This window comes from Netta rufina (genome assembly GCF_964035555.1).
Source record: "Netta rufina genome assembly, chromosome: 3".
In the NCBI taxonomy this organism is placed as follows: domain Eukaryota; kingdom Metazoa; phylum Chordata; class Aves; order Anseriformes; family Anatidae; genus Netta; species Netta rufina.
The window spans coordinates 19,111,188-19,134,503 of NC_140125.1; the positions used below are offsets into that span (position 1 = coordinate 19,111,188).

The window sequence follows — 23,316 nt, forward strand, 5'->3', positions numbered from 1 at the left end:
CTTTCTTTCTGCTGCCTCGGTATTTTGCTGTCAATCATAAATTGCCTGGCGCTTAATGACTGGCTAATGCACCTGTCAGCATAACTCCTACAAGCCCAAAGTTCACAGCCCTGATTGTAGGCTTCAGCATCGAAAATGCACTTAATGCTTGGGGGTTATTCGCATGATGGTACTCACACAGGCTTTTTTTTGCCTGGAGCCAGCCTATTAAGAGCACCATTCTGTGGAGGAGGAGAGGGCAGAGCCAACACAGACGGGCTTTTTAAAAGTGATCACTAGCTGTGTGATCTTTATTTCAAAATAGGGCTATTTTTCATTCCTTGAATTAGGTAAGAAAAGCTGCACTGAGGTGGCACTTGTGGGAGGGGAGGGCAGACCCAGAGGACAGCCAGTGAAAGCTCTTGTTAATGCCAGCATCCTCAGGACAAGCAGTGCTTTGCTCTCCTGTAAGCTTCCTGGGACCCTGAGCACCCCAGCACTGGGCCTCCTCCATGCCATCCATCCCAGCACTTCGTGGCTGGGGATACAGGCACCAGGGCTCAGCTTGAGACAAGCTGCCTGTCCTGCCCCACGTTCCTTAGGTGCCTCTTTTCCCCTCCAGACTTACTTAATGGGTTTGGTAGGATCAAGTCGTTTGGCTTTCTGCTCTGGGGAAAGCTGCTCCCATTTGAAATGAAGGCTCCAATCAAAACCTAAAACCAAAGTAGAGAAGTACCATGGGGAAATAAGAAATGGGTATGGATTGGGAGGAAATGTAATCCCTCAGGCTACAGAATCTATGTTGGATGAAATATCTTCTCCACTTTTAAATGACTCAGGCCAATGGAGATAAAACTCTTGGGAGACTAGTCAAATGACTAATGCATTTCATACTGCATGTGAAAGAGAAACAGCACATCGCATTACCATTGCAAAGCCAAGCACTCCAAAAACAGGGAAAGTCAGAATTAAAGCTGCAGACGAAACCTTGCCCTTGTAAGGTTTCCTTGTCTTCCCCCTGTGCACACAGATACTCTCATGGATACTGCACGCTACAAATAGCACAGGCACACTAATAAACTCTAGAGTTGCGTGCACTATTTGATGTCTGGACATCCCCAGTCTCCTCAGCAGCCAGGCTTTCAGTGCTGCAAAGGGTGGCTTTGACACAACCCTATATCCTAATTGGTTGCTTTTCCCATTGTAGCAAACACCAGTCCTCACGCCACACTTGTCTATCTCTAAGCCAGCCTTAAAAGAGCCCAGGGAGCACTAAGGAGTGCTAATGCCCTTTTTGCAAGGCAGCTAGAGCCAGCAGTGCAGTGCGGAAACACTAGCACCTTGGGCTGGTACACACTCACACTACAGGATGGGGCCCATGGTGCTCACTCACCACCTCTGAGGTCCGAGGAAGCCGCCACATAGGCAAAAGTGTCCAAGTTGATGATGTCAATGACGGGGCTGACCACCCGGGTTGGATCCTGGCAAGCAGAAACAGAATGACCCATGACTCCAGCTCACACCATTCAGCAACTGACCAAGGGATGGCTCAAACTCCTGGATCCATCAAGCAGAGGGAACTTCCATGTTGTTTGTGCTTCTCATGGACAAGTGCCCATCACTGTCTCCTCCTCTGCTGTCACATCAGTTCAGCTTGGGAATTAGCGGGAGCAGCACCAAAAGGCAGAGGAGGCCAGGGCCGTGCCACCAAGAGGACAGGTGGCATGGCATCAAGAGGGCAGGACAGGTGAACACCTGGGTGAAGGACTGTGCACTGCTGGACCAAACTTGCTTCCCCTCCTGACTCTTGGTTTACCCACAGACTCCCCCCTCCTCGGACTAGGTGTGTGCTCAGCGCCCAACTTGGCAGCAAAACCTCAGCTGGATGCAAACCTCTGTCTGCCTTCTACACATTCATCAGGGTATTCCCCTTTCACCTCCCTTAAATGCATTTAATAGAATATCAAAACTCAAACAACAAACAGGCGTTTGAAATGACAGAGTGAAAACACGGCTGGTTAAGTAGTGCCACCACATTTTCAATACACATATTAGGGGGACACAGTTATAGTTTAGCCAAAGGTGTGAAAGGGTTAAAACAAAAAGAGCCAAGTTGTTTTAAATAGTTGGTGGTGATTTGATTAACATCTTGTTATGGGCAAAGGGATTATACAAACAATTATGAACAAAAACAGGAGGAAGGGACTCTGACAGCTTTTGCTAGTCTCTTATCTCCCTTTTCCTTTTCAAAAATCCCAAACTCCAATTATAGCTCAAACTTCAAGATTTCACCCTCGCCAGATGAAATCTTTTTTCACAGGCGTGAGGAGAAAAGCATCTGAGAGCACACAGTCTTCCTCTCCCGCTCTGAAATGGTTTTGTTTCAGAAATTCCTCCTAACAAGAAAGTACTTGAGAGCAGCTAGAGGAAGCAGCAACCGAATGCCACAAGCTGTGCTGCTGAGTTGGACGAGAGCTCAGGTTTTCCAAATAAGCATTACAAAACTTTGGTATTTCTGTAATTTTCTGGTGAGTCAGGAACCTCATCACGGCTCTACGCAAGTCAAACAACCCACTAAAACAGCAAGGTCTGCTGTACCCATGCACTGCGTCCAGAAACTCCACCCCAGTGAGGAGCCACTCGTAGCCAACAGCGATGAGATCTTCAAGGCATTTGGTGATGCCCTCTCCAGCCACGTGCCAACACAGATCCTGGTGCCAAAGGGTGGTCCCCACCCCAGTGAGGACACTCTGTCCATCTTGCTGGTTCCTGACCAACACACATCTCAGCCAAAAAAAAACACTTTAGCTGCCCCCCTCTACTCCAGGACAGCACCAAATTGTGTGGGGCTGGAAGTGGGAGGTCATCATCCACTGCTTCATCCCACCAGCATTAGCAAATGCAATTTTGGGGGGCAAACTCATTGATTCATGACATAAAACCACCGTACACTCAATTAGAGTTTTAGAATGTTATTCAGTCAAAATGTGACATTAATGGCTTTTGATATATTTGTTCCCTAAGTAAAAACAGCATGTGCCCACACACTCACAAACATATTTTTGCAAAACAGGCACCACTGCTGTGGCTCCTTTGGACGTGCACCATCCTGGGCACAGCTCCGTGGACCCGCACAGTGGGCACACACCTCTCCATCACCCTACCTTTTCATTCTCTCTCGGTCTCTTTCTCTCTCTCTCGCACAGCCTGAAGGTGGCAGCAGTAACATTTCTTACAGCTCATTGATCAAAATGTTAACCCCGACAGAAAGGATAGGTACAGTGGGGCTGGGCAGGAGGAAACTAAGCACCTGCTGCCCCCGTCCTGCTGCATTTGCAAGCAGTTAAACATCAAACGAGCAGGACTAAAAGGAAGCAAAGTGCATTTTCAGAAACACTTCCTGAGCTGCCTCTCAGATCCACAATGCCATCACTGCTGCCACAACGCATCAAAACTTCCGTAGGGATTCTGCACGTGGCGTCCACATTCAGCCACCCCACAGGCATTGAATGTGGGGCATGTTCCCAGAGCTGTGTCAGCAAGCAGCTCTGCCTGCTTTCGAGTGGGGTTTCACAGCTCACATTCTCGTAATTCCACAGGAGCTGCAACTGATAACACAGAAATACCACCTTCATTACATTACTATTTAAAGGCAGCACCGTGGGCCAACCTTCAGGCCAAGGCTGGGACCCCTCTGGTGCTCTGGGTGCCAGCAGCACCAACTCCCATTGCCCACCAAGAGGTCCTAACCTGGTGCTGCCTAGGTTTCTCCAGAACCCAATGCCTTGGCTTCTTTCCTTGCTTTACCTCTTTGCTCCTCAGCTGCCCCTATTTCAACATAATTCACCAGTTCTAAAATTAGTGAGTAACAAATACCAGCAGTCAGGAGCAAAAGGTGGAGCAGCAGTGGGGGAATGAGGTAGAGCAAAGGGAACGTGCATCCACACCGGGCACCCTCTGCCATCCCCCCAGGTCACCAGCACAGGACTCCTGCTAACTCAAGTGACAAGGCGCTGCTGAGAGCCTCCGTGCACATGTCAGGCCAGCATTTACACCAGTGAAAGGTGAGTGTCATTGTCTGCTCTGAAATCAGCAGAATTTAAATCCTATTAAATCAATTTATTAGTGGTTAATTTGCATGAAATTAAATTCGGCCCCTATTCAAGGAGGCATCACTCCTTTAAATCATCGGCACTGAGCATTTTATATAAGCCTAATTAAAAAGTCTGCTGGAGCACTGCCCGGTTATTCCCCTTTCAATGCTCAACTCACGCTTGCCAAGTTACAGCCCTACTGCCCCAGGAGACACTTTGTCCCACTGGACCACACTCTCTCCCACTTGCCTGCTGGGTGGAAGACCTGAAAAAGACACTTTGCACCCCAAAAGATCACCGCTTTCTTATGCAGATGCCTGCGTGTGGTTGGTCACCCAACGGTGGTGAAGGCTGTTGGGACAAAAGAGGGGATGAACATCAGCAGCACATCCCCTAAGGGAGCACTCACCTCTTTAATCCGCTGCAGAAGTGGAAGCAGCCAGTCCTTATTCACCTCACAGTGACTGTCTAGGAAGGTCAGGACTCCTGCTTGTGCCACATCTGCCCCTTGGATTCGGGACCGGATCAGACCTGCTCCGGGAAACACCCCATCAGCTGCCACCCAGGTGTCTCGGTAATATCCCCCTGCAGCTTTTCAGGGGCTCCTTGCACACCCCATGGGCTTTGACTGACCTAAATCCCATTCAGATAAAACATGGTTCAGGTTCATCACCTCCTTCCCAGCACTGCAAGCCATGCCAACTGTTTTCCAAGGTCACCAAAGCATACAAATGGCTCTACCTAGATTAATGATTTATGGCACCTCTGACAACCCTTAATTTGTGTGGTTATTTCCTCTGTTACCTTCTGGGGCAAAAACAGGACTCAAAATGCTTACTTTGCAGGTAATACATCAAACACAGATGCAACATGTTAGATGCTAGCAGCATTCACAATGCCCCCAGAAGACAGAAGGGAACCTAAACACGTTTCACCTGCCCACCACCACATATGCCTGCATGGGGTGAAGCTAGTTCCCCAGTAAGACCATGGCTTCCAGTGCCCCCAGTCCCCAAATGGAATCCCAACAGCTCTTAGCAGAGAGTTGAGGTTGGAAGCATTTGGGGCCAGAGTTACACCTTTCTTGGCCTGCCAGCTTGGGAACTGCTGACCTGCAGCTCAACAGGAACATATTTTCTACCAAGCAAAGGCGGTCGGGTCTCCAGGTGCTAAGAGCCTGCTTGGCTCATCAGGGCCCTGGAGGTAAATGTAGGGTTCTTAGAAGCTGGGGAAGGACTGCTACAGGAGTTGGAGAGAGAAAAATGAACAAAGACTGAGGTCATAGGAAATTGATTATTGTCCCATGGACTTCAGCAAGATCACTGCTCCTAAAGATGTTCTGTGGGAAACCATCGATTTATACAAGAGTCAACTGGCTTTCCATCACTCCGGCCTGCATCCAATTCTCAAGTGAACTGCAATGTAAGGAGGCAGTCCACTGGACACACAGGAGGATACACAGGATGCTCAAGGGAAGAAGAATGAAGAAGAAACAGAGGTAATGCAAGATAGCAGCAAATACAAAGAGATATAAGGGTGGCAAGGAGCACGCCATGCAGAAGGAGAGCCATCATACAGAAGGAGGTCACTGACTTTCATATCAAAATTTCCTAAAATGCTGTCTCCCCAGCCCAACACACGCCCTGATGCATGACTTTGTTTTTCAGTATGGGAAAACTTTTTCTGGTTTTGTTTGCCTAATACTGCAAAGCAGGACTTGAAAATACCCATTCAGACTATAGGGCTGAATGGGAAAATGTCTTAAAAGTTTGCAAGCAGTAGCCCAAAAGGGTGTGTGTGTATATATATATATATATATATATATATATATATATATATATATATATATATATATATAAAGCCCATCTTAGTCTTTAAAATATAATTAATTGCATTAAAAAAAAATCTGAGTAGCAGCAAGAGCAATTCTCATTTCTTTCATTAGAGCAAACATATTTAAAAAGAAAACCTAAGGCTTTGTTTTGCCCATTCTAATTTTACGGCTTATAAACTACAGCTGAGCTGCCTTGGCTGTATTAATAGACCCAACTTTTGGGGGGAGAGAGGGTAGAATCCATTTAAGTTCCCAGCCCTCTATCACGTCCCCCTTTATCTGTACTTTACCAGTGCTTTATTTATCGGTGCACTCCACCCACAGGAACCACTGGCCCCCTCCCTGCCACCCACTCCATCACTCTCACACCTCCCAAAATCTGTGTTCCCCACCACCCATATGGGCCCAGGGCACCTGGCTCTTACCTTCACGCTGTCTGTTCCGCAGGCATTTCACCTTGGGCAGCTTTGCCAACAAGCGGCAGTCGTCAGCTTTGGAAGCACAGAGGAAATCCATGTCACCTGGCAGCACTCAGGCAGACACAGAAATAGTCCAGGGAAAAATTTGCAGTGGGGAGGAGACCCTGCTGTGGGGTGACCAGTTAGGTGGTGCACGGTGGTCTTAGCCCTCAGCTTATCAGGACAGACAGAGCAGCAGTTATCACAAAAGTGGTGTAAACCCAGGGCATTTACACCAGGGATAGTTGAATTGCACTATAAAGTCAGTGCTGAAGAGTTCTGTTCTTTTGCACATTAATGCAAATGACAATTTGGGGTAACTGCAGAGCATCATAAGCCTGTGGTGGGGCAGGAGGCTCCTGAGGTGAGCTGCATCAACGCTCCCAGCCTGACTTTCCCTCAGCAAGCAGGAGGAGGACAGAGCACAAGCTGAGCTGGATTCATTGGTGCTGGATGCATTGGCAAGTACATCCAACACAGCCCCTTTTCCTCCATATGCCTATCCTGCCACCTCTGCAGCCTTAAGCGCATGCTCCTCTGCCCCGATCCCCCCTTTCAGTCCCTGCCTGCACATGCTCCTCTGAACATATTCATCCTGGTTCAGCAATCTTTGCTTATAGACATACAATCATTCAGTATTTCCCCACAACTTATATGTGGAGCTGAGGTTATCTGTGTGCACCAGAGGAGTAAAGGTGGCAGAAGTTTGCTACATATACATGATGGAAAGTTGCTGGGAATAGCAGGAACCTGTGAGCTTGTGCCATCTGTGTGCAGAACAACTGCATCCCACTGAATAAAAGGTCAAAAAGTTGGGCTCGATGATCCTTGTGGGTCCCCTCCAACTCAGGATACTCTAAGGGGCTGACAGATGTGAGAAGAGACACCACTGGGACTGAGATAAAAGCACCAATTGCTTGGAGTGCGTTGCAGGGAAAAGCTGACCATATGTTTACACCATATTATGCAAATGTATGTATTTTATGTAAATGTATGCAGAATATATTCCAGGAGGCTCAGACTATCAGAAGAAAAAAGAAGGGGCCAGATGTAAGACAGCTGAGAACTGCTGATTTTGAGCAGCCAAGAGTTCCCAGACTTGCCTCGCCTGGCCTCCAGTGCACTGGAGTGGCTCTGAAGCTCACTGCAATCACTGCAACTCCCTTTCCTGGTTTTGGTGATTCCCAATGCAGGCAGCAATGCCAGAGAGACATGCTGTGAAATCTGTCCCTAACATCCTCCAAGGCGGTGCCTATTTACAATATCCAAGAGCAAGGTGTATATATACTTTTTTCCTTAAAAAAAAAAAAAAAATCTGGCTTGTTTTTCACATTTCCTAGTAAATATCTACATTTTGCAGCTCCTTGAAACGTGAGTGTCATGGACCACTCAGTCTAGGTGTAGTTTTTTATTCTTTTTATGCCTAAGACAATTTTTGAGCACTTACTCTCTGCACCCGTGTCTTCTACTAGCTCATTGTGCCAGGTAAGATCTTTAGCTGGGGACAACCAGGGACATTCCCTGAGAGCCCTCAGGGCTTCAGCTATGGACTTCTGCTGAAGATTGGACCTATTGATTTCACTTGAGTCATCCTATCAACCAGGAGAAAGTGGCAGGAGAATGTGGGCTGTGTCACATACAGTGCTGTAGATGATGCATTTCAGAAATTGGCAACTGATGCAGGAATTCCTATTCCACTCCTGTTTACATTTGTGGAAACCAATGAGTGCTTCTGGTTAACACAGAAAGGATCACTTACGATCATCACTGAAGTCATCCACCAGTATGATTTCATGGACGAGGTGCACTGGGGTGCGGTTCAGCACACTAAAGAACAAAGAGAAAATCTGTGACAGTGCTTGACCAACTCAACAACCCAGCAAACAGGGTTAGAAAAGCCTGCGAACCAATCGCTGCAAAAGCACAACCAGACTTGTATTTCCACGAGAGAAGACCAAGAAACCAGTCCCCCCACCCCATATCCAGCAGTGGCCAGGTATCAGCTCTCTGCAGCCTGACCCAAGAGCTGAGCACCTGATATTCTCGGGAAAGAGGCGAGATTCACCCTTACCACGTTTGTGAGCAAAAGCAGAGCAGCCCATAAAGCCTGGAGGAAGAGGCTTCAGCAATCTGTACGGTGCACAAAGTTTCCTTTCCATCACCCTTCCACCTCTCCTGGGGCTAATGACATGGTGTCCGCTGCCAGCGGGGCCAACACAGAGAAAATTACTCAGCTAAAACCCATCATTACAAAGCTCACAGCTGTGGCAGGACGACTGTTTTTATCAGTGAGCTGATTGTGCTTCCAGGGCTGCAGAGAGGATAAGAGCAGGTTGTAGCCTGCCTATTTGATAAAATAAAGAGGCTGGATGACGTGGTCCACAGCTCCCCCCAGGGGTACAGCCACCGGGAAATGTGGCTGAAAGCTACAGTCTCCTCTTAACTACAACACCAATGTGGTCCTCTGTATTATTGAAGCAGCTGGACCTGTTCTTTCCCTCTTTCACACAGCACAGAGGTCAGCAGAACCACATGTAGATATGGATAATCCTGCCCCACCAGAGGGTCAAGGCTGACTTCTTGAAGCAGAACCCTCAGGGCTTGGCTCAGCTGTCCTGGTGCTGTCCCCTCCCAGCTTCTCATGCACCCCCAGCCTCCTCACTGGCAGGGCATTGTGAGAAGCTGATAAGTCCTTGGCTTAGCTCAGCAAGAACTAAAACATCAGTGAGTTACCAACATTATTTTTCTCCTAAATCCAAAACACAGCACCATATCAGCCACTATCAAGAAAATTAACCCTATCTCAGATGAAACCAAGATGATATCCACCTCCTATTCCAACACATTTTCATCATGCTCTGTCGTAACAGTCCTTCAGGGCAGGAGAGATAGTGTGTGGTATTGGATTGTTGCATGCTGAAGCCAGCTCTGGTTTCGTCACTGCTTTATTTGTCCAGTCCTATCACTGCTGCATTTTGCTTGGTTTCATAAAGTTTCCTTCTTCATTAGTTTGGATGACTTTTACTGTAAGACCACTGATATAGCAGTGATGGCATACAGCACTGTATAGGTATACCGATACAGGAATTGCCACCATAAAATTCAGTTCACGGGCTATTCTCACCCCAAATCAAATCCCCTTGAGATACACATCAGATTTCCCCATCCTTCTAAATTACCCATCAAGTGCATCCAGGTCCTTGACAGCAGATTTTAGGAGGAAATTATTCCCTCAAAGGGTGATGATGAACTGGAAAGGTTGCCCAGACAGGTTGTAGATGCCCCATCCCTGGAGTTGTTCAAGGCCAGGTTGGACGAGGCCCTGGGCAGCCTGCTCTAGTGGAAGGTGTCCCTGCCCATGGCAGAGGGGTTGGAACTGAATCTTCAAGATCCCTTCCAACCTAAGCCATTCTGTGATTCTATGACCCCTAAAATGCAGAAAATGTTTTCAGCATGTTTACAGCATTTCTGACACTCTCTGACAGAAGGTCAGCATTTTTCAGTCATCACCTGGAATACTAGTTGCATTGCAGAAGTGACTTGTGGGCATTGATCCTCAGGAACCCATTAATTCTCTCCATTGCAACGTACTGAGATTTGTTAGGGGAAAAATTAGGAGTGCAAAGAAGCAAGAGCACAAAGGGGAGAGAGCTCAAGAGAGTGTGAAGGGGGAGGTTAAGAAAGAAAAAAGGAGAGGGGGACAGAAAGAGAGAGAAGGAGAGAAAGAGAGAGATGAATCCTTTGGGAGTATAATAGAGGATTGCAGGGGCCAAGGGTCCCAATTATCAGGATCAGAATGAGAGCAAGAATTAAAAATGCTCACCAAAATCAACTGCTTCAACAACCCAGAATGCCTAATTATGTAGAAAGTGAGACATCACACCAAGAATAATCATAATGAGCTTTGATTACACTGTGGCTTTTGCATTTCATTCGTTCAAATACCCACCGTGCTTTTTGAAATTCAAGAGTTCTCTTACGTTAACATCAAAAGGTAAAAGTGCTTATGGGGCTGTATACTTAGTAACCATGAGAGATGATTAGCAAAATAAAAAAGTCCAAGGCTTAAGCAAAAAAAAAAAAAAAAAAAAAAAAAAGTCAGCCCAAAGTGCTAATTATAGAGTTTCTGAGCAACACCTGGCTTGTTTTTGCTCCTTTAATCAGACTCGTTTCAGCTATGACACAGGCCCTACACAATGCCAACATGTTGCCAGGAGGTGCGTGGCTTTGTTATCTCCTTGTCTCAGGAGGGCCAGGATAGAGGCAAGGCGGCTGCACGTGGATAAGGAGCAAGGTGCTGGTGGCGCAGGACATCATTCCTTTTTCTTTCAAGTGCTGGGAAAATGAGAGGTGTGGTATTCTACCTGCTAATTAAGGATCCGAATATTTGATGCAGTGCTCACAGTCCTCGCATAAGGACTTTTGCCAAAGTATGTGCACTGGTTTACCAGTATAAGGGAAATAATTAAGCCTCCCTATTCCTGCTCTGTGGCCTCCAGTTGCAAATCGGAGCAATAAATAGATGAAGAAATAGATTTGCTCAGCAGAGGAAATGGGACTGTAACCTGTGGAGGGGTGCCACCACATTTCTCGGCAATGTTTGCAGCTGATGGGGTTCAGTTCTTCCACTGCCACTCAGTGGGAGGTCAGTGTGCTGGAGGCTCAGCATTTCCCTCAGAGGGGAACAACAGGACTGTGGAAAGGTACAAGGGGGAAAGAGAGAGAAGGAGAAAAAGAAATTTCATTCAATATTCCACATAGCCCGCTACTTTTTCTCAGTAGTTTGAATGACACACACTACTCATCAACAAAATGCTGCAAGTGTTTGCAGTGTGACTGGTGTGAGGGTTGCCTCAGAGGCCACATACCATTGTCCCTGCCTCATGGGGCAGAGCACTCGCACGCTTACCAAGAGCCAAGGACAACTGCAGAGCCTGCAGCTCCATCCGAGCACATGGTGAGCTTTCAGGCTCTCAAGCCTGGAACAGCAACATCCCTCCTGCTCGGTTTCTCTTTACACATGGTCCTGTGAGAAGTGCTCCCTTAGCAGGACTGGTGCCCCGTCTCCCTTTGGTTTAGACAAGCCCAGCAATCTCCCTTTGCACCATTTCTTGCTCCTGCAACTGAGGTTAATAGACAGTATTCATTCTGCAGCAAGGTTGGAAAATGTAACTTGCTGAGGAAATCAGATTTGTAACCCAAAAAACTTCTACTGGCCACAGACAAACCACCTCTCTGTTTCTCAGCCCATCCACCTCCTACCCGGGTTATACTACGAATGCACCACGCTCTGCCCATGGAGACGTACTGATGAGACAGGGGTAGGTGAGGGCCTCTTTAATTGCTGCTGTGCTCAGAGTGTTTTGAGATACTTGGTCACAAGCTGCTCCAAAAGGCACAAAATAGCGTCAGGAGGACACTGTTTTTACTGGCCAATGGACAATGATCCGTGTTATTACAGCCACCGTGGGATGGAGTTATCTGGAAGACCTCATTAAACGAAGCATTTGCTTCTGGCAGATCAGTCAGAAGGCACAGCAACTTAAAGCACAGAGGCTGAAGAGGCGGATTAACTCCAGGCTGGGTTCAAACACAGACAGGGAGATGGCACTGCAAGTACAACCATGGCCAGAGAGGAGCAGAGCAGGAGCCACATCACCAGCAAGACTTGCCACCAAAGGCTGATGGCCCTAGGGTTGGTGGGGTCAAAGCAGACCTCTGAGTGCTGCAACCAGGAGGAAAACATCAAACCCTGCTCCTGGGAGATCCCATCCAAACCATGGGGACCAGAAGAAGTAGGATCATATCCTAGAGGCTGGATCAGGGGAGTGTAGGATGGCAGCCATGGGAGAGGCAGGGGGATCCAGGAATAAGGTCTAACATCTTCCATGTGGCAGCATCACTCCTGACCATATCTGTCAGAACAGTCAGGTGCCAAGATATAGGGAGAGACATGACTAAAGTCTGTCTGTGCTTCACACATTATAAATGCTCTAGAGGACTGTTCTTAGCTTTGCCTCACCACCCTTGTTACAGTGATTTTTGGAAGATGACAACCCCATGCAGGGCACCATAAAGGTAAAAGAGAAGGTCCAGTGTGAAGGAGCTGGTACACAGCACAAAGTGTCAGTGTTATTCCCACCCAAAATCCGCATACCCTAGGACAGAGAAAGCAGTGATAGATAATTAAGCGTGAAGTGAATGAGATGGGATTGGGCAGGGAACCATAAAGCAAAGCAGGAATTCAATTTCAGGACTGTCTAACTCGCTTGTGGCACTGGGTGTGCTCACCTGAGGAAGGATGCTGTTTCTAGAGGAGCATTGATTGAGGATGTGATGGCAAACAGGGCACAGCTGAAGCCTCCCCCTTGCCAGCAACCCAGTCTGACCAGTGCAGATGATGGCAGGGGCTCCCTGGGAATGTCATTGTTTAACTGACAACTGTCCTGCAGGCTGGACTGCTTTTGTGTTGCACCCAGCTAACTTTCCTCCCCAAGGGCAAACAAGAGCTGCCCCTGGGCATCTATGGAAGCTTGGATTCTATGGCCTGACTTGCTGCTAGCAAAGCCCTCACTACATGTGCACGAAACACACCTGCAAAACATTTATTACTGGCAGACAGCAGAGCACACATCAGCTTTCAATACAGGAAGCCAGCAGCCAAGACCTGGAGACAGGTCTCAAACAGGTCTCTTTGAAACCTCCCAAAGGTATGGTAAACTTCATTAAATCTTCCCACAAGAGAACTCTCATCAAAGCATACAGCAGGATTAAATGCTGATTTTAAAAATGTGTGGTGAAAGTGAAGTCTTTATTCTATCCACTACAGCAAAACCAGAAAAGAACACACTGACAAATGAAAGAATGGCCACATGCCCAAAGCACTCCAAAGCCAGAAGAGCAAAGAAACTATCACTGAAAATCTCATCTGCATGCGCTCCATTACGGCTTCTCAATTAGCAAGCCTTTCCGGCATTTGATATGTCACTGGAGAAGCTCAAGCAGCAATACCAGAGCAGACATCTGCAAAATGACAGACCTCTCTAGACACTGGGGACAACACAGAGCTGAGCACTGGGACTCGGCTGAATTTAAAAGCTGTTACCCCAGGCTGTGTGTAATCTCTTGCCTTTACCCCAAGAGTGCCCACTGCTAGACCCTGCAAGGAGAACACAGCTACTTGCTTCCTGAGCATCTCACCGTAAAACCTGCTTCTCAGAGACCAGATTGCACTCTAATTTCTCCTGGTAATTGTTTCAGATCATAGCTGGTTGGTCCAGTCACTTTACTGCAGTGAGTGCAAACACGTTCTGCCTTTATTCACAAAAACCTCAAGTCTGCTCACCCTTTCTAAAAGCATTTACCAATATGCTCCAACAGACAGGGAGCTCTCACCTCCGAATGGTCCTCAGCAGGGTAGACCTGGCCTCATTGTGGAAAGTGATGATGATGCTGGTTGGCGGCAGATCCTGATGATAGCGCAGAGTCAAACACCTGGGGAGAGAAAGAGGAGAAGGGCATTCAGGTGCTGAAATTCAAGGTGGGAGCAGAGGTTAACACAAGCATTAACACAAGCCATTAATACCATTTAAAAAATAATAATTCTGCATCTGCATGAATCTCTTTGAAGGAGTCCAGACTTGCGTAAAGCAAGTCACTGAGGTTTAAAGCAGAAAAAAAAGTCATTATTAGGAAGGAATGAGAAAGGAGCCACTCAGCTTGCAACCCTTCTCTAACCATTGCTTCCCATCTGACATGCTCTTGGGGGGCCATCAGGCTCCAACACTCACAGGCAGTGGGAACACATCCTTTGTGCAAAAGATGAGGCCTTCTTGCAGAAGATCAGCTGCAACCAGACCCTATCTCAGTGGTTTCGTGAGCTTCACAGGGACTGGTGTTGTATCAAAAGTATTGGGTTATCATGATAAGTTTTTGTTCTCAAATTGAACCAGACATTTTGTAGATACGCACTCCATCAGGACAGAAATAAATGCTCATAATAGTTTATTGTCATATTTGATTTATGCCAAGTACAGAATTGTGAAACTACAAACAGCACAGAGATAACAACTTAGAAAAAAAAAAAAAAAACAACAGAGATCTCCAAAATCTTTTCTTTTTTCTTTCCTGAATGCAAGTTTGCAGCTTTAATTTTCAGCATTCCTAGACACACATGCAGACTGGTCCAAGAGCTGTCAAAACTTGACAACTGAAGCTTTCCAACCTGGAGGTTTTGGCTTGTCTTCCTAGGTCACTGTCAGCCTTAAGATGACGTACCACTGGCAGGAGTGTGCCCCACACCCAGCCAAATTAGGTCTCCATCACTGCAGTTGTGCTTGTTCAACAGGTTATATAATTCCAAAAATAATAATAAAAAAGACATCTTTGGTGAGACAAAATATCTGCAAGCTCACCCTAAATCAGCTGTTGTCAGTAGCACACTTCAGCTGAATTTTGCCAACCCAACCTCATGAGACCCAAACTGCTGCCACCACACGCAGCGTGTGGCTTGCTGCACACAGGCTCAACTCTCCCGTGCTTTGCAGAGCTGCGGTGACAAGACTAGGACAATTGCTCTCCCCGCACTACTTGTAGGCAATTATCTGCCAGCTGTTCCAGGCTGGGTTTTTCCACCCACTTCCAACACAGCACTGGGTGGTGGGAGTCTGTGTAGCTAGTAACAGAAGGTATTTCAGGGAAAGAATGAAGGAAGGTGGAAAATACTAAGTCATTGATATGTTACTATGAGAGTTAAGAAGCTAATAATGCCACGGTGTATGCATGATGTATCAGCCACCCGGGGGAGTGCTGCAGATATTGCATGCAATGAAGGCTCCTTGTAGGTGACAATAACTTGTCTTTAAAACTCCAGATTTGTACACATTACATTATCCTAATTAGACAACATGCGTGCAGGCAACACTGAAACTTGCTATACAAACCCATCCAAAGCTCTACAACCCACTCCTAACTTCTGTTTAATAAGGCTTGTAACTTCCCAACGACGGGATGGATGGCTGAGCTGCCACTACTGAGTGCAGTAGTGCAGCAAGCGCTGCTACTTGGACCCAACTAAACCCCCATCAACACCTAGACTTGGTATTTCCTCCAGTTGGCCCCCTTCCCCCCCACCCACAATTTAACAGAAGCTACACTTCCTGGCTCCTGAGAAGGCAAATTTCAGTTTAAGTTGTTGACTTCGAGTGGTTTTTGGCTCTCGCTTAGGTAATAAAAACCACAGCTTGGAAAAGCATTAAATCCAGCATGTCCAGAATTATTTTGTGTGACAATTACATCTGGGGTAATTTCAATTTAATACCTCACTGCAAGTGAAAATTGCAGTATGCACCCCTAAAATTGCTGTAATAATGAAGATAAACCTGCTACGAGCTGCCTGTGCCACCTCAGGCTGTCACTAGATAAATGTTTTGTGCTGCTTATGGTATTTCATAGGTCACCCAATTGCCAACAATAACCAAAAAAAAAAAAAAAAGCAGAACACCCACAACATTTTCAGGAAACCAATGAAAGAAAGCTTGAAGGATATATTTTTTTCAGGTTGTTTCTAAAAATACACAGAAAAATAAAATATATATTATTAGCACCGGCTCAGAGCAGCTGGCACCCATGAGGCTGGGGGCTGAAGGCTCCCACTCCAACCACCCCAGCGACAGCACCCAGCTGGAGAGACAGTCAGTATTTCCTCCTAAAAGCCAAGAAGTCAAGCTTTCACTTAATGGTAAGTTTCACTTTTCTGTTTGAAGGTTATTTCCCATTCAAATTTCCCATTCAAATTCCCAATCTTTGGCAGTGCTAGAGCTGAGGGCTCCTCAGCACGTCACAGACATTCAAAGACCCCATTTTGAAGATATTTTTCTTATGTTGTTTTAATCCTTGTGCTCCTGGTCAGAGACCATGCTGTTATGCCCCCATCTGAAATGGGATGTGTTCACACCACTGCTGAAGGACAAACCTACAAGCACTTTAGGTTCCAGGTGACTTTCCTGGACACTGGTCACCTCTCCAAGCTTGCCATGCCACCTGAGAGACGATGTGTGCAAGAGTCACAGCAGCGCAACACCCATGAGCTGAGCAGTACGGACTCAGACGCTGTGCCAGGAGCAGAGAAGAAATTGGTGGAAAAAAGGTAAACACATACAAGTTCCTTTTAGGTCACAGAAAAAGTAAACTAAATTAATTACACAGATCTCAAAGCAACCTCAAGGGAGAGTTAATATTAACATCAAAGTTCCCAACTTGTATCCGCACGGGAAAAAGAGGGCTTGGCAGCCTGGTGCATGCCTCCAGAAGGGTTCAGGCAGTCAAAAGGGTTCTGCCTGCATGACCAGCACTCAGACTGCCACCAGGGCAGGCACTGCCCATGGGAACTGGAGTCAAATCAATGGCAGGTTGACCCATAAGGAGATTTTTCTCCATAGCTTCTGGATATTCAAACACTGCTATATTTAGGTGGTGCACAATTAGTATTTCCTCTCATTTGCTGCCTCTCTTCCCTTTCCTTTTTTTCCTTCCCTTTCTCTCCTTTCTCTCTTTTTCCTGCAAGATAGGTAACTAAAAAAAAAATAATCATCAAAAAGCTAAATTTGAAGAAAGGGGGAAAGGCAAGAAGGAAAAAAAAAGTAGCTTTCTGTGCACATGATGTACTGCTTGCCTGTGAAACGCCAGACTGACAAGACGATGCATTTATAATATATAAGAAATTACCTGGATTTTTGTATTTGGGGAAAAAGGGAGGGGAAAAAAGCTACTTAGCAACTACTGCAATGGAAGGAGAGAATAGCATGGCTGCATTTGAAACCAAGTTAAACCAGAAAACCAGACCATAGGTCTTGATTTTCAAAGCAGCTCATGAATAATTCAGACTTGTAGGGCCCTCCACAATGATTTCAGGTCTGTCTTGGTTCTTGACTCCCTCCTGCCTGTCGTGGTTTAACCTGGCAGGCAGCTAAACCCCACATAGCCCTTCGTGCACTCCCCCTCCCAGTGCTGTGGAATGGGGGAGAATATCAAAAAAAGGAAAGAAAAATACACACACACACAAAAAAAAAAAAAAAAAAAAAAAAAACAGTAACAACAAAAAGAGTAAACAAAGCAAGTGTTGCACAACACAATTATTGCTCTCCACCTGCTGACAGATGGCCAGCCACTCTCCAAGCAATGGCACACTTTCCCCTCCCAGCCAACACCCCCCAGTTGTATTGTTCAGCATGACACCATAAGGGGTGGAATATCCCTTTGGCCAGTTTGGATCAGCTGTCCTGCTCCTGTCCCCTCCCAGCTTCTTGGACACCCCCAGCCTCCTCACTGGCAAGGCAGCATGAGAAGCTGAAAAGTCCTTGATTTAGCATAAGCACTGCTCAGCAACAGCTAAAATATAGCTGTGTTATCAACATTATTCTCATCCTAAATCCAAAACAGGGCACTATATCAACTAGGAAAAAAATTAATTCTATACCAGCCGAAACTAGGATACCACCCTTCCTTTCTCAGAATTGAGACAAAAAGAAAAAAGGAACTAATATATGTGAAAAAATAAAACCAGAAGAAATAAATAAATAAATAAATAAATAAATAAACCAAACTTCATTTTCAGTAGAATCTTAAACAGTGACCAAATTTCTGATGTCAGTCTACTGGGACATCAAAGGATTTCACCTGTTGAAAACAAAAGCAAGATCTGTTACCTTGCACCTTCCTGGAAAGACAGCAATCTTTTTTCTAAATTTTCTAAATTTACTAAAGAACTTTACAAGCCAGGATAACCTCAAGTTACATTTAAGACTATCTTCATTGATGTAAAGATTCCTTAGGGAGAACACTTTCCAACCACAGCTTCCTGGCACCACATAGCAAACCAAACCAGAAAAGGTCTCCATTCTCAACACACCTCCTTAGTCAGATCTGGAGAAGTCCAAACCCACCTCAATGCTGTGATAGCTCAGAAACACTTCAGTGTGCAGGTTTCTGCAGAGCTTCCTGTGATGGGGTGACTGGCTGGTTAGATGAGGGGCAAGCAGTGGATGTTGTCTGCCTTGACTTCAGCAAGGCTTTTGACACCATCTCCCATAACATCCTCACAGGCAAGCTCAGGGAGCATGGCCTAGATGAGTGGGCAGTGAGGTGCATTGAGAACTGGCTGGGTGGCAGAGCTCAGAAATTTGCACTTAGTGGTGCAGTCTAGTTGGAGGCCTGCAGCTAGCGGTGTCCCCCTGGGGTCAGTACTGAGTCCAGTCTCATTCAATTTAGTCATCAGTGACCTGGACGATGGAGCAGAGTGCACCCTCAGCAAGTTTGCTGCGAACACAAGGCTGGGAGCAGTGGCTGATACCCCAGCAGGCTGTGCCCTCCTCTCTACTCAGCTCTGGAGAGGCCACACCTGGAGTATTGTGTCCGGTTCTGGGCTCTCCAGTACAAGAGGGACATGGGGCTACTGGAACAAGTCCAGAGGAGGGCTACGAAGATGATTTTGGGACTGAAGCACCTGTCATATGAGGACAGACTGAGAATATGGGGCCTGTTTAGCCTGGAAAAGAGAAGACTGAGGGGAGACCTCATCAATGTGTACAAATATCTGAGGGGAGGGTGTCAAGAGGATGGAGCTGGTCTCTTTTCAGTTGTGCCCAGTGACAGGACGGGAGGCAAGGGGCACAAACTGAAGCACAGGAGGTTCCAGCTCAATATGAGTGGGCACTTCCATGCTGTGAAGGTGACAGAGCACTGGCACAGGTTGCCCAGAGAGGCTGTGGAGTCTCCTTCTCTGGAGATATCCAAGACCCACCGGGATATCATCCTGCACAATGTGCTCTGGGTGATCCTGCTCGGCAGACAGGTTGGACTGTGTGACCTTCAGAAGTCCCTACCAACCTCAGCTGTTCCGTGGTTCTGTAAATTACTTACAGGAAGTTATCAAAGTAATCAATGGCACATAATAGCTGTAAGACAACCAGTCAATACTTTTTGGTGGCCAAAGGCCAAAGGATGCTCTAGCAGAGAGTGATCAATGGCACCTGAGAGCACCAAAGCACTTGGTGATGAAGCAATACTGATCTTCTGAAATCACAAGTGAGCCCTGGTGTGGTTTACAGCCTGCTTTCTCTCCCCTTTAAGAATATATGATGATCCTCTCTGTGCATCACAAGGAAGAAGGTACCTGGAGGTCAAAGAGGAGACTGGGCACCTCCACAGATGGTTAGCCATCAGCACACCTGGGACACCTTGAGAAAATGTGGGTGTTTTGAAACCCATCAGCTGGGACTCACCAGAGGCCACCATTGCTCCCCATGAACTGAGAGAACCACCTCCCCCACTACCTCCTGCCCTAAAAAAGCCCCCAATCCTCCCCTTCTCTGGCGCAGCAGCCACTCCAGCTGTGCGATGCTTTCCTGCCAAAGGCTCCTACAGATGCCGATGATCTCACAGCAGCGCTTCTGCTCCACTACGTCATTTGTTCCCTAGAAGTTCAGCACATACTTTGATATTTGAAATCATTTTTAAATACAGTCTGTCATTTTTAGATGACTAAGGGTGTCAAAAAAACATTCAAGATCTAAATGAAAGCTTTTCCTTTGCAGGATGAGAAAAACTGATCACTTAGGCCTTATACTTTCCTGTATTTTTACTTGTAGATTCACTAAGAGCTTTGCTTTTGGTTTATCCTGGAATTGCTAACTCCTGTTTTTATTTTTTATTAAAGAAAAAAAGAACCAAAATATGGTTATTCAATCAACCCTGCCAAGCTCTGTCCATCAGTATAGTCCCCAAATTCAGCCCCCACCACTTTGGCACTGCCAACACAGGTGTGACCCAGGCAAGGTGAGCTGAACGATTCCACCAGCCCCCATGCTGCCTCCCTGTCAAGTCTCAGCATCTTGAACAAAAAGCAGCAGCACCTGTGCCCAGATGCTGCTCACCTTGAAATGCAGAAATTCAGGGCACGGTGACTGGCAGGTCACGGTCTTTTATTAAATCCTCAGCTGTCTTCATCTTCCTGCCACCCACCTTCCTCCTCGCATCATGACCCACAAAGATCACTGCACTGCAGGCAGATTCCTGGGGATGAACTTTTATCTCTGGGTTAACATGTCACAGAAGTGGAGCTAATTAACTGGGCTCTGTTGGTGAAAAAGGTTAATATTTTCTCATATCTCATGCTTGGAGAAATAATTAGCCTTGGCACTCCTGGCTCTTCTGTTTCCTGAGAGCCAAAGTGAAAGAGAAGAGGCTGAAGAGACACGTGGCACTGGTGGATAGATGGCCACCACTCCAAATTTGGGCTGACAACACTTCTAAACAGCAATTGCTTTTTAATGATAACTTGCAGCAGAACATTAATAGGGGGAAAACTCTGCTTGCACTGCAGTCCTCATCAGGGGCTCATCACTGCACAACATCCAATATCTCCCCACAAGACTGCTAACAACTGAGTTGGGATGCAGACTTTTTTTTTTTTTTTACCCCTTTCTTGCGTAAATGAAAGAACAGGAAAAAGACAAGGCAAGGATTATTTTAGATCAAAATAGAACTGCTCTGTGCATGCATTTTTCTTGGCAAAGTGCAACAGTGGTGGGGGAGGGTGCAGAACTTCCAAAGTGAAATCAAAGCTGTCTCATGGAGAAATAAAATCAAAATAACTTGGGGGAAGAAAATCTGTCATTTGGGGAAGGGACAGCAGCTGTTTTCACCTTTTTTTAATCAGCAATTTTCGTCAAGCGAAGTATTACTTCAAATAAATTAAAGTGCCCTCCTGGACTCTTCTCAGGAATATCTGCCTGTCCCACGCAGATATTCTCCCTACCCAGTGAAACACTGCAGGGCTGGTGCAAGGGACAACCTGGATGAACATAAGGTGCAGGAGGTAAGAAACCTCCTGCCATACCCCTGGTGTTTGCTGCATCAGTTCAGAATCACCCCTCTGCCAGGATTCAGGCTCTGTGAGCTGAGGGTCTGCAGGACACCGAGGTTTGATGGGCTCTGCTGAGCCCCCATGACCTGAAGACACCTTTTAGCCAAGAACAGAGCTCAAGAGGGCTTTCTCCTTGCTGCACAGACAGGTGCCATAACTCACTCTCACAGCACAGTTCTTTCCTGCACTTTCAGATATAACTAGCTTTCCTTCCAGAAAAAAAAAAAAAAAAGAAAAAAAAGAGTAACATCCACTGAACTGACATCCTCATGCATTCAAAATCTTTACCTATATATTTCCATGAGATCCTCATACAACCTAGCTCACTCCTGAACTCCTTCCCACCCTCATCCTTTTCACTCATGAAAAGAAAACAAGGGGGAAGGATAGGACTGCAAATACACAATGGCAGAATAAGCATCACCATTTGCCATTTCCCCATGACATCTGTGATCAATTCACAAATAGCCCTGCTCCCGAACAAACACACCAGCTTCTAATGCCCCTGTACCAGCATCTCCTCCCAGTACCATTTCCACTTAAAGCCCCTCAGCCTGCCTCTCTCTGGGCAACCTCTCAAGACATAAAAACGTGGCAGCTCACAGCAGCTGAGATCCTGGAAGAAACCCCATCCCATGAAGGAAAGAACAGAGTCTTTGGGACAAGACGACATTGGGATGATGGTCTGGCCAGCAGCATTGACCAGGAACAATTCTCACCCTAGATTCAGACAGCTATCTCAGAGGAATTGCAACTTCTCAGTGTTCAAGCTTGCTATCTCACATTTTATATAGTCCATTCTCATAGCATATTCTCCTCCATCACTAAATGAAAAACAAAACAAAACAAAACAAAACAAAACAAAGTCTTCAAAAGAAGATAATGAGTAGAAAAAGATGCTTGAAAAGGATCATGGAATTCATGGAGTTCTGTCCCCTGAAGCCACCAGCCCATCTCAGAAACCATCAAGTCTAGCTGGCCTGCTCCTCCACCTCCACAGGCCACCAGACAAAAAGACACAGGGCAGGAAACATCACGGATGCTGTCACATGCTGGGGAGGCCACAGCCATTCCCAGGATGGGGGCTTGGACACACCAATTGTTGGCCAGGACTGTGTGTTTCCAGCCCAACTTACAGCCCGTGGGTCCCCAAAGAGACTTGCCACTTCACCAACTTCTTACCAAGCCTCCACATCTGGACTAGACAGCAGCAAAAGCTAGGTCTTTAAACTCCAGGTATTTCAAAGCATGTTAGTCAAGGCTTGATGCTGAGTAATTTTGCCATACCAAAGCATTTTCAAGAAGCCTGGGAGCTCAAGAGCAAGTTTTGATCTCTTTGACACCAGTGTGAAAGAGGATAATCTCGCCGTGATGCCAGTGAGGCTCACCTAGATAACAACTGTCTCAAAGGCATTTAAGCCCTGGATGTCATTCAGGGATGCTGCTCACAAACTACTTCCCCTTTGTAGAGCACCTCCAGGCCAACTCCAGCAGAAACAGGAGAATCTGAAATTTAGCTCTTTGCAGTGCTAGAATGATCCAATGAATCTTTTCCCTCCTCTTTCAGGCAGCATCAACAGTGGATACAGGGAAATTTTGTCTCTGAGACAAAAGCTCTGGGTCCACTTACGATCATAGGTTAGTCAGGTTTGTCCAAAAGGCTCACAAAAGCCAGTGTTGGTCCGGGAGCAATGGGGAGCAAACTGGCCATCACAGCTGTGCCAGAACAGCTGTCCAGCAGGAACTAGAGATATAAAATAAGTAGTGTGCTGTGTCTGGAGCACACAGTGCACACCCATGCTCAAACTGCCTCACCTTTAAACATGTGGACAGATGGGATCTTCTCAGTTTGCACCCTCTAAATTTACCTTTCGGCTCCACCTTTCAGTCAATTCAAAAGCCTCAGCTCTCTAGTAATGTACAGGTCCCATCTTCAAGTGACAGCAGGTATAAACTCTATCAGAAAACTGTAGGCAGTAGGTTTTAAGATGAGGAGCTCAATACTGGGTCTTTTAGTAGCAACGAACA

At 46.4% G+C, this 23,316-nt stretch overlaps 1 protein-coding gene across 1 annotated transcript in view; it reads right to left on the reverse strand.

Annotated features, from left to right (window-relative positions):
- The window catches only part of GALNT14 (polypeptide N-acetylgalactosaminyltransferase 14), a gene marked incomplete at both ends in the record, with an annotated part of 65,251 nt that overhangs the window by 14,621 nt on the left and 27,314 nt on the right, over positions 1-23,316 (reverse strand). Inside the window, 6 exons of the mRNA XM_084285278.1 lie at positions 608-692; positions 1,373-1,460; positions 4,483-4,604; positions 6,333-6,398; positions 8,125-8,192; positions 13,761-13,859. Coding sequence (XP_084141404.1) covers positions 608-692; positions 1,373-1,460; positions 4,483-4,604; positions 6,333-6,398; positions 8,125-8,192; positions 13,761-13,859 — 528 coding nt within the window. The remainder of the gene's footprint in view (positions 1-607; positions 693-1,372; positions 1,461-4,482; positions 4,605-6,332; positions 6,399-8,124; positions 8,193-13,760; positions 13,860-23,316) is intronic.